Raw genomic sequence first — 11,576 nt, forward strand, 5'->3', positions numbered from 1 at the left:
GTCAACACTAAAAGATATTTAACTGCTGTAAGATCTAAAACTAAACAATAGTTTAAACAGAAAGACAGGAATAAGTAATAGAACAAAATTAAAGTGAATTTACTAAATATTTACACGAAACAGCTATAAAATATTGACAAGACTTTTCCATTTTAATACCAACTTATCAATTATGTCATATTGCAACATGCTTTCACTATAAAAGCTAAACAATTAGATATTATTATTTTACAAGCAACAAAACTTGTAAAAACTTACGTATACAACCGTAATACTAATCATGCGTTTATGGTATTTAAACCGTTTGTTATATTATTGTTTCGTAGCTTTGTAATAACATGAATAAATACAAAACATGCCCGTGTTCGAAACTTTCGTGTTTACTGTTTGCTGCAAACTTAAATTTTCTAAACTGCATGTGAGGAATTATTGAAGCATGTCGAATCACGTGGGTATAATCACGTAGCCTGACTATGTGACGTCATCTTTCTGCAAAATACGAAAGCTCTGGTTTTAAAGGAAGCAGCAGCGATCGTTTGTAAACCTAATGATACCCACGACTAGCTGCTTTGTTTTTCATACATCTAGTATCCACTTACAAGTTACCAAATATGTGTAACCTTATTTGATTGTTTCTTCTTATAACTTATTGTGCAGTTGATAATTTTGATTTTAGATAACCCATTAGTGACCAGCACTGGGTTAGACCAATTGCTGTTAAGTATCTTGCCCAAGAACACACCCTAGCAGCATCGAGTATCGAACTTATCACTTTGATTACAGGACGGACACTTGAACCAATATGCCACGGCAGCGTTTCTCCAAAGCTTTTTTTATTCCTTTTTATTTTTTCAAATCGAGAACAAATGCTTTTCACAAAACGCGCATACGTCGATATTATGACGTAACAAGCTAATATGTTGTTCCATTCAAGGCATATTCTGGAATATGTGTATGAACCGTTGAATAGAAATCGTCGTACATTAAATCGTCAGCGAACTAGAGAGAAGTGAAATAAATTAAAAATCTCTATACAAAAACGGGGGAACTATCTAAAATACAGACCAGAGTCGTAGAAATACTTAGTAGTCTAATTTATTGTTCCGTAAATGACAAATTAAACGGCAATTTGTGTCCAAAATAACACAGTGAATATCGGTATAATGCATGTTTTTTGGTAAATCAAAGGAAAACTTGGACTTACGGTATGGGCCATTTTACGCCTATTTCACAAAAGGAAAACGTTAAATAAACATTGCAAAAGTCACCACTTCTGCTCTGATGCAAAATGGTACGCAGTCATTTCCGTTTGCACCAATTGAATCAATCGGTTACGCTTTGGTTTGAGGTTAAGGTTAGGGGTTAGTTTAGGTGCGTCTTATAAAAATACGTTGTCATCTAAACGTAACAGAGTGATTTAACCCGTTAAATGGAAATGGGTTCGCATCAGTCGGTATTTGGAAAATACATATATCGATATAAGTCTTACTTTGAACGAATAATGCTCATCGTCCTCTACGTCATCACTATGAATGTCAATGTCGAAATATAAAAGAACGTCTTCATTTTCTAGTTGCCATGGACACGATAAAAGAACTGAAAAAGTAAAGAATATAAGTAACTTGCTTTTTCCTCGCGTGGCCAAATAACGACAGGCGTTATAATACGGGTGTTTATAGGCTACACCTAGTGCCTGCTTACGAGTTACAACGTGTGTCACTTTAAGGGTGGTTGTTTTTGTTCCTTTGTGGCTGATATTGGTGGCCTCTGGGTTGAAGGACATACCGGTAAGTGTATAAGCATACAACCATGTTAGAACTCGACAGCGAGCATGAGATGCAACTTACAAATGAGTCTCTCAACCACCACAAGTGACGTAATACCCAACACAATGAGGATTGTGACGAAACCGATCAGTTGACCCGTCTTCGATATCTCTGTGACGTAACAAATGTTACTATTACGTCATAGACATATTTAAATTGTTACCATTTAAATTATGTGAGTGTGACGAAACAATGCCCATTCTCTCAATATCGTGCGTTGATTGTGTTGTCGTTATAACTTTGGGCGGTAACTCTGCGTAAAAGTAATCATTAATTGAAATAAAAACAAAATTTTAATACAGTTAGAGTTAGGGCTTAATTTACCTCATTTTTTGGCTGAACGCATTATAGTTGGATCGCTTGTCTTTTAACAAGCAGGGAATACCATGCTGACTCAATACTAAATACCATTGTGGATGTGATCCAGTGGTCAGTTTTGGATGTTGTCAGCCTTATAAAGGTAGAACAATCATCCACAAAGTTACACTTGTGGTAACTTTTAAGCTGACATGAGATGTATGAAACAGAACACTCATGTCATAACGACTGTCATTATTGCCCAGCACATGAGGATAAATAATTTACGTTTATTCTCTTTTATGGCCGATACATATCCACAACATCTTATAGTAGGGTGGGGGAAGACGGGAAACTTTGAGCACATATAATATCCAAATATCCTGAACGTGTATTAAACAATTAACAACGGTGCATGGGAGTTGTGGACATACAGTTTCATAATTCTTTAAATGTTTTTTGCTTACTACCAAATTGGAAGAGAAAATAGAATGAATAGGTGTCCCATCTTCCCCCACCCTACTATATATTATGTTTACCACTAAACTTTACTCGGTTCGTAGGTTTTTCATTAGAACTATTTGTTTGTTTATCTGTGTGTTGTACTTGACTAAATACGGCTACTTGTGTTTCTTCTTGTACGACATTCCTTTTACGTTTGTTGCTGTTGGGGCGTTTTCGCTTATTACTGCTTTTCTGATCTGGAGAAAAATATCAAATTTTAAAAATTTCCAAAATATATTGAAAATCAGCTAATGGGAACGCCCCCACGCAAATAACCTAATGGTAAAAAAGTGTTAGTATTGGTTAAACCTTTTTAGGTAAAGTGGGATTTCACGTTCCAACGGTATCCATCTTACCCCACACGATACCATAGTAGGGTAGGGGAAAATGGGACGCATTGTTATTCCATTTTGCCCTTATATTTGGTAGAAAGATAGAACATACAAGGAAATATAAAACCGTATCCCTACGACTCCCATACACCGCTGTTTAACTGTTTAAAACACAATCAGGTTGTTTAGATATTATTATGAGCTAAGGTGTTTCATCTTACCCCACAGTACTCAAAGTGTTTTAATTGTAATATCGGAAAAATAGTAGTTCTGAATATTGTTTGATAATTACCGCTGAACTTGACACGACTTGCACGTTTTTCTCGTTTATTTGTGTGTTGTTCTTTCGTAAATACGATTCCCTGTGTTTCTTCTTTAACGACTTTTCTTTTACGTTTGTTGCTGTTGGGTTGATTTCGCTTATCTTGTTTTTGTTCTGAAAATCCATTAAGGGTATATACATAATCTACCACATAGGAGTTATTAATAATTTTTGGTTGTGTATATTAACAAGTTACGTCAAACTTAAGGGGTATTAGTTAAATATAAGGGTTATGAGTTACATTTACTCAGTTATCCTCGCATGGCGGGGCAACATCCGTTGTTAATAACGAAGGTTATGATTTGTATATAGTAGAATGGAGGAAGATGGGACACCTTTTCTTTCTATTTTCTCGTCCGATTTGGTAGTAAACAAAGAACTTTCAAAAAAATATAAAACTGTAACCTCAAGACTCCAATATACCGTTGTTAATTGTTTAAAACACAATAAGAATATTTTGGTATTATATGCTAAAGGTGTCTCATCTTTCCCAACCTTACCATGAATCGTGCTCGATTATAAAGTGCTATATATACAGACAAACATTGTCAGAACTTAAAGTTCTTGTTCGCATTATCGTTATATCAACGCTTATATATACATATATATAAGCGTTGGTTATATCACAGATTAAACTTTACTTTTAACTGTAGGTTCCCGTATTTTTTCCTTTGATTCCTTTTTCTTTTTTAAAAGTTCATACTCCTGACTTTGTCGCCTTTTTTCTGCTCGTTTTCTTATTTGAGATCTGTGTACAGATTCCCTTTTCTTTTTTCTTTCCTATAAAAAAAGTAGTTTTAATAAAAATATAAAATACCATTTTTATAAGCTGCAATTTACCGCTCCCATTATGTTATGTGGATGTTTTTGGATTGAATAAAAAATATTTCTATTTTCTGTTATTGTTTTATCACAATACCAAACAATGATGACGTAAATATTTAGTAAATTTACAAAAGGATTATTTATTTTTCGTCAACCGTATAGAAATATTACAAGTTTGCAACTGGGTTGCACACTGTCCGGATTTTTCATTATGGATACGCGAACGCATACAACAGTATAGCAGCACTGAGCTTTGAACCCTGTATCTTTTGAAGTTACGAGGCAAGCACACCATTAAGTACTTTAAATATAATTTGCCCCTTTTGTATTGGGGCAACAACAATCGTTATAGTATGGGTGTTCCGTTTCAGACACCTCATGACGGCTTAGGCCTACGACTGCGTCAAACCATATCGCATGGCGAATATATATTATTCAATATCCGATGACACAGTTGTCACTGCTTGTTACAAACTTTTCTTAATTCTTTTCCTAATGGTTTACTGCTATATGGCCTCTCACATACGAACTATCCCAGAAACACGTTGTTTTAATTTCACAGTATAAAATATCAAACATAATTTGCCAACTTTAACAAAAATGCAGAACGACAACACAGAAACAATGCAAATGAGAACTGATATGAGTTTAACAAACTGGATGAAAGCGTAAAATCTAACCGACCTGCAGCACAAGAGCGTCACATGTCCGGCCTCCGGCGCCATGGCAAAGTAGTTGGCACGCCCGCATGTAACTCAGAAATAATGGGCTCAAGACTCGTCACTGCTACCATCGTGGACGTATATTTGTCCTTGGGCAAGTCACTTAACGGAAATTGCCCCAACCCTGTGAGCCCTTTTGGGTGTCTAAATGATCAACCATAAAAAAATATATACTTACTAAATTATTACGTGATAAACTCTTAAGCAGCTAGGCACGTGTGATGTATGAAACAGAACACCTGTGTTATAAAAACATCATCATATAACTACAGACATGTTTTATTACAAATACAATATTCGTTGCATAATAATAACAAGGGTGCAATAGTAAACAAATGGATTGCAAATACGGAATGAAACCTGCTTTCAAACACAAGGGTAAAAATGAAGTAGGAAAATATTCAAAAGTACCAGTTAATATGTGGTAAATAATTTTGTTAGAAAAAAAAAAGAGTGTAATGTGGAAAAATATTTGCACCTTTTTATTTGAACATTTAAAATCGACAAAGTACCATCTGCACTATTTGTTATTATAATATAGTAGGGCGAAGGAAGATGGGACACCTTTAGCACATAATACTCTAAAATTCCTCGTGGTGGTTTAAACAAATAGCAACCGTCCATGGGAGTAGTGAGGAAACAGTATTATAATTTTTAAATATTTTTTGTTTTTTCCACTAAAAGCTACCTGAAAACAGAATAAAAAGGTGTCCCATCTTCCCCCAACCTACTATATCTAGAAAATAATTATCCATAAAAGGTAATATACAGTACTATTATAAATTTGGGGTATGGGCTTTGTTATGTTGAAAATAAACTACAGTTTGTATGATGATGTATATTAGCTTATGTCAGTGATTATTATGCCAGCAACCCAAATGTGGGTCGATGTTTGATTTGCTTGGTCACCTTGCCCTACTACAAGTGGTTCACAAACCTTTTGAGTTTCGACTGTTGTTGTAAAAGTTAAAATATTTGACTTCATGTTTACAAAAAGTTATGTTTATAATTTGAATCACTAGTTTTAGAAACACTGATGAAGTGAAAATGCTGTTACGTAAAAAAGGTTTTTTAACTTTGTAAAAATTTTTATAAATAAAAATGCACCTTATTGTAAAATAATGAATATACCAAATGTGAACACCTGTTCTTCACATTACATGTTGTATATACTTAGTGTAATGCTTGTGTAATATCTACGATGTGTGTGTAATCACTTCTTGGGTGTAAGATAGAGTTTCTTGGTCAGCATAGATAGATAACACGGCATCTGTTTCTTCCCAAGTGCTTGTTGGGAATATGATCTCTCAACGCGACGTGCCGACACTTTTCGATTAACGACCGTAAGTACGTCAATGAAATCTACTTTGTCCTGTTGTTTGCCTGGTTGTGGAACACACCTTATGCTTATTGTTGAGTTATAACATGGGTGTCTTTTTATACACCAGACACACATGGTGTATTCATACACCTCATGCTCACTGTTGAGTTATAACATGGGTGTCTTCTTATACACCATACACACATGGTGTATTCATACACCTCATGCTCACTGTTGAGTTATAACATGGGTGTCTTCTTATACACCATACACACATGGTGTATTCATACACCTCATGCTCACTGTCAAGTTATAACATGGATGTCTTCTTATACACCATACACACATGGTGTGTTCATACACTGCTATAAGTTAATACAACTCATGCTGAACTTAAAACATAAACTAGCATTATGACATCACACCAACCTTTATTAAGCACCAATTGTTCCATCACATCAGTGAAATCTTGTATAAACCATGAGCCATACAAAGTGTCTCGATGCGAGTAATATCCTTTAGGTTAAAAAGTAAAAGAGAATAAGATAAAGATAACCTTCAGGGTGAAAAAATATAAAATAAAAACATACTAAGTACAAATAATGAACATTGAAACAAGAAAGGTATTTTCCACTAAATGTTTTTAAGGATAATTAAATTAGAACAACATGAAGCATTTGGATAAGAGGGCTATTATTTAATACCGACCAACCTTCGGCTACAGAATAACAGAACAAATAATCGGATCCAGATGGTAGAGTTGGAACAGGAGCTGCATCCACTTCCACACAAGGTTGGTCTTCACCATCAACAACATCAACTGATAGTTGAACCGATGTTTCATGTAAAGTGCCCCTGCATGCCTGAGGGGGTGAATTTATATTATAATACCTTGGAGTAAGATGAAATATCGTTATCACATAATATTCTATATTTGCTGACCATGTTATCTTTGGTATCTAGAAGTAACAATGCTGTTTAGAGACGTGAGGATACGGTTATATAAATCTGTAAGTATTCTTTGATTACTACCAAAAATGGGACGAGAAATGCGAATAAAAACAGGTTTCATCTAGACCTTAGTAAAATGATCTCACCCTATCCTACTATATAATATATATAAATATCTATTTTTTTACTGTATATTATATATATATACATTTACAAAAGCAAACAAATGGTTTACTTACAGGTAAACACATTTTAACATGGTTTTATGAAAGGTTTTACAATGTAACGATTCTATTAAACAAACAATTTCTTGTTAAAACAAAAAAGGGTGTCTTAAACACAATTGAGTACACAGTGTATTCATTCAAAATTTATGAGCTACCCATTTATTTAACTTGTGTTATGAAACTTTAATTTGTTACTTTGTTACAACCCCCATCCCTCCTGTGCCTATTGTAACTGGATATTCTATGGTTTACGATATAAATATTAAACAGACATTCTTATGTTTAAAAGTTAAAGCAGAACACAAGTTTTTATTAACTGTATACATGTCTATTTCACAGTCTATCGTTATTTATTACACATTACAAGTCTATATTTATTTAAAGGGTATATTATTGAACTATTTGTATATGTGACTTGTGGACTTGTGGTATATAGATAATTTAGTTATGTGTGGACATGCCAGGTCAGCGTAAATTATAATTAAAAAACAACATGTTTCTCTCATTACGGTTAGAGAGTTAATTATTTATACCAAAATGGCAAAATTAATTCAGAAAATATATTGTCAATCTATATATTAACACATACAATATATATATATTGTCTACAGGAAATAAAAGTCAAAGAAATTCAAATTAAAATAAACAAATATAGATATATGTGTTATATGAATGACAGTAAATCAATACAATCATAGTGTAGCCTAATAAGTCTATATAGTCAATTGTGAGTTAGTTAATTTACCACCATGGCTTTAGTCTCCTTATTAAATAATTAATAAGTCACCATGAACAGGAGATCAAGTTATGTTAAAATTTACAGTGTGAATAATATGCTATGGTTCAGACTTATATTTCAAATAAAAGTAAAACTGAAAAAAGTCATTTCATTCATAAAGATAAATGACACTGTTGTAAGTTTTATTTTTGTTGTAAATTGTAATAAATTTGGCTATTGTACAGTTGTAATATATATATATACATTGAATATCAAAAGTCGAAATGAATTAGCGAAACATCACAACTTTATCATAACCAATATGAAAAACTTATAACTAATATGTGGAGGCTGTGCCAAAGTATATTGCATGAGGAGGTTTGTTAAAAAAACAATGTCACTCAAGAATTAACTAAAATTTTAAAAAATGTGATGCCTAAGAAATATGTGCCAATAAAGTGACATATTATTTATATATATGTTTGCGTGTTTGTAAAACACAGTGTGTAATATACCAATAAATAATGATGTAACCAATCTCAAAATATTGACCAATAAAACAAATCACCTGAAATAAAAATATCTTTGGTTTCCCAGCAAGCGAGGGACAAACATCGCCGCGAAATTGATCAACGATCTTTTTAATTTGAACAATACCGTCAGTGCCGTACACACAACCATCGTCCCCATGACTTAGAAACGCAACAAAACAACAATCATTACCAGTGTGGTCCATGGTAGAAACTTCGTTAATAACCTGAAGTAATAATGAATATTGATATTGTTTGTTGATATATATTAACTGGTATGCCCATAACAGACTGATTTGTATGGCTGCATCTAGTTCGAAGCAGAAAGTAAACATGTCCTTGGGCAAAACCCAACCCTTAATCACATACAAAAAATTTTAAATTTTTAACATGAAAATAAATGGTATATCTATATATATATATATACAGCTGAAACATATATCTATATAAGAAATTGTGTTTTAAATATTACCTCCAGCATTGAAATACAACTGAGATCTTTGTATACTTGTACATCAAACCCTAGTTTCTTAAAAATTCGAGATAAATTTCGTGCGTCAACGTCTGTGCCCGAGCGCTTATTCATACCTGAATATATAATTATGGAAGTATTTTATTCTGGCGCTGTAGATTAGAAGTTTGATACTTTATATATCGATACCGTTTACGAGATTATGACGCATGTGTTGTGGGGTGGTCAGAATACTTAACAGATATTGCTTCAACCTGGCGGCCACTAATGGGTTGTAGCACCCTGAACTCAAGTTTCATGGTGTGCTACGCTACAGGACATAACCCACATGGAATAAATAGGACCGCTAGTTAGCAATTCCATTTAACATTTTGAACCAGTATTTCCATGTAAAGCCTATGGCTGACTGTTGTTATAAGCTACATTCATTCATTTAATGCACTTACGAGTTGCATGGTGGAAATTTTCATTATTGATGATAAGAGCTAAGCCACGACTCTCACGATCCATTTGATAACATTCCACTTCAGATGAGGCCATCTTTGTTACATCAGGTAAACTGTATATCCTTGGTGTTTCCCCTGACCCGAGAGCATCCACTTCACTCTGACCGACATTGTTGTTCTCATTTGTTTGCGGTGTGGGAACACCAGACATCAAAACATCTGCTGCACTTTTTAAAGACATTAGGAATAAGGAATTATAAATTGAACTGTAAAATATAATTGAGCTTGTTAAAACATTGTTTGTATATTTTGTTAAACCCAAAATCCACTTTAAATGTGTTTAGAAGCTTTTGGGCAATACTGGTTTTAAAGAAATGATTAAAGCTGCGATGGCCACTTTTAAATAATATTTTCCTAATATTAATCTATAGTTAGTTTTCCTCTATTTTTTGTTTTTCTTCTTCCCTTTTATATTGTTGTTCGGGTTGATTCTCTGGTTGTTTTTCTTGTTCCTGTTCTTTTTGCTTTGTTTCTTCTTTTTCATATTGTTCTTGTTTTTCCTGATGTTGTTCTTTTCTCTCATCCCCATCTTCAGCATCTCCACATTTCTTCATTGCTCGTTCGACAAAAAGTTCGCGAACATTAAACTTTTTATATCGACCATAATTCTCGACAACCGATATCGTGCAAACGTTAATTATGATTTCAACAATGACGTAAATATCCGTCGACCGACAATTAAATCTCCAATTTTCTGCAACATCTTTTACAACTTCCACGATTGCATCAGTAACAATATGCATTCCAAACTCGTTGTTATTTCGCCCACGAAACATGACGTTATATTCCTTTAAAAAACTTTCTTTTCCAATATTTCTTTGCTCTACATCTCTTAATAACTGAGGCAGAGCGCGCTTGGCCATTGAATTAATCTCCGACATCGTTGCACGGCAACTATAATCAACTGGGTGAATCCGTAAAACCCCTCTTGCAGCAGGTACATCTGCATCGTAACGATCATCTGTCCCTTCAGCTGCAATGGTCTGTATTACCCTTCTCACAAAATCACTTGGTTTTAAATCAAATGTTTTTATAAAAACAACATTATTGCAGCCACTTTTAACAGCATAAAACCTCTTCCTTACATGAACTGTATCTTTTATACAATCCACTTCCTTACTCAATGCAGCATCTATATCTTCTTCATCTGATCCTGCAACATCTTCATCAATTGAAATAACATTTTCACAAGATTTTTGAGATGAAGTGTTCTCACTTTTGACAGCCCCATACCATTTATCCGCAAAGTAATTTAATATTTTGAACGCATCATTGCGACATAAATTCTCTTTTCCTCTGTCGTGTGTTATTAACACGCCCTGCATGCCGATTTCTAATTTACCGTAGACTCCATCACTTTTCTTACGTTTATTAACATGTGCGGATATGTAATGCTTCTTACGTTTACCCATTTTACTTAAAAAATGATTGTCACTAAAAAGTTAAACAGCTGTGGGCATATTAACACAACAACAAATTATCTTGGACCCGCCACAATACCAAATGTTTAAGCAAACGTATAGTAAAACATAAAGGCGTTATAAAACCGACCAAATATACCTTAACTTTATTTACCAACAGTAAATCGTTGACTAATGGAACCTTTTAACAAATACTGAACAAAGAGTTAACTGCAGTGTTAAAATTGCTGGCTATGCCGAACTGTTTGCAATTCAGCAACTTGTTTCAAAAATTGCCTCTTTACGATAGGAGTAAAGCTCGTTCGATAGCTTGCTTAGTGCCTTTGTACCTGTGTGGCTATTTACGTGCGTGTGACTGTGCGCCGTACACCAACACTGTACAGGCGTACAATATAAATGCGCGCTGCGTGTGTGTGTTTTATTACGACTCTACATTGCGACGCAAGTGGCCACGGTTAATATAAAGAAACTTTTAAACGTTATTGGGTTTAAGAGGGCGCCATGATTTAAACTTTAGAAGTTATTGGGTAATCTACATAACTATAATTGACGTATTACAGATTTAATAAGGTCAATTATTTTTCGTGTTCCTGTTATATCTT

At 33.9% G+C, this 11,576-nt stretch overlaps 3 protein-coding genes across 3 annotated transcripts; all 3 read right to left on the reverse strand.

Moving 5' to 3' along the window:
- Positions 1–816: 816 nt before the first annotated feature.
- LOC149726292 (uncharacterized) lies at positions 817–4,939 on the reverse strand. Its single transcript, XM_089889939.1, has 8 exons — positions 4,791–4,939; positions 3,923–4,061; positions 3,252–3,395; positions 2,663–2,824; positions 1,990–2,079; positions 1,848–1,937; positions 1,490–1,596; positions 817–999 (listed from the first exon to the last, which is right to left on the reverse strand). The coding sequence occupies exons 1-8, from the start codon at positions 4,854–4,856 to the stop codon at positions 913–915; spliced, it is 885 nt and encodes a 294-aa protein (XP_089746065.1). The 5' UTR covers positions 4,857–4,939; the 3' UTR covers positions 817–912.
- A 152-nt stretch (positions 4,940–5,091) lies between these two features.
- LOC149726293 (caspase-6-like) lies at positions 5,092–9,734 on the reverse strand. Its single transcript, XM_089889938.1, has 6 exons — positions 9,494–9,734; positions 9,048–9,163; positions 8,614–8,802; positions 6,862–7,012; positions 6,579–6,665; positions 5,092–6,211 (listed from the first exon to the last, which is right to left on the reverse strand). Exons 1-6 carry the CDS (start codon positions 9,732–9,734, stop codon positions 6,042–6,044), a joined length of 954 nt encoding a protein of 317 aa, XP_089746064.1. The 3' UTR covers positions 5,092–6,041.
- Positions 9,735–9,759: 25 nt separating this feature from the next.
- On the reverse strand, positions 9,760–11,442 carry LOC149726294 (THUMP domain-containing protein 1-like). The gene has a single exon (XM_089889935.1). The coding sequence runs from the start codon at positions 10,963–10,965 to the stop codon at positions 9,925–9,927; it is 1,041 nt and encodes a 346-aa protein (XP_089746061.1). The 5' UTR covers positions 10,966–11,442; the 3' UTR covers positions 9,760–9,924.
- Positions 11,443–11,576: the final 134 nt, after the last annotated feature.

Source organism: Ciona robusta, chromosome 12 (genome assembly GCF_009617815.1).
Source record: "Ciona robusta chromosome 12, ASM961781v2".
NCBI classification, from domain to species: domain Eukaryota; kingdom Metazoa; phylum Chordata; class Ascidiacea; order Phlebobranchia; family Cionidae; genus Ciona; species Ciona robusta.

Coding starts and splice junctions, on each gene's coding strand:
- LOC149726292 (XM_089889939.1), bottom strand. CDS start 4,856: ATGCGGGCGTGCCAACTACTTTGCCATGGCGCCGGAGGCCGGACATGT. Junction 3,396..3,922: donor ACGGGAACCTACAGTTAAAA/GTAAAGTTTAAT, acceptor ATGGATTTTCAG/AACAAAAACAAGATAAGCGA. Junction 2,825..3,251: donor AAGTCGTGTCAAGTTCAGCG/GTAATTATCAAA, acceptor ATTTTTCTCCAG/ATCAGAAAAGCAGTAATAAG.
- LOC149726293 (XM_089889938.1), bottom strand. CDS start 9,734: ATGTCTTTAAAAAGTGCAGCAGATGTTTTGATGTCTGGTGTTCCCACA. Junction 7,013..8,613: donor CAAAGATATTTTTATTTCAG/GTGATTTGTTTT, acceptor TCACCCCCTCAG/GCATGCAGGGGCACTTTACA. Junction 6,212..6,578: donor ACAATTGGTGCTTAATAAAG/GTTGGTGTGATG, acceptor TTCCACAACCAG/GCAAACAACAGGACAAAGTA.
- LOC149726294 (XM_089889935.1), bottom strand. CDS start 10,965: ATGGGTAAACGTAAGAAGCATTACATATCCGCACATGTTAATAAACGT.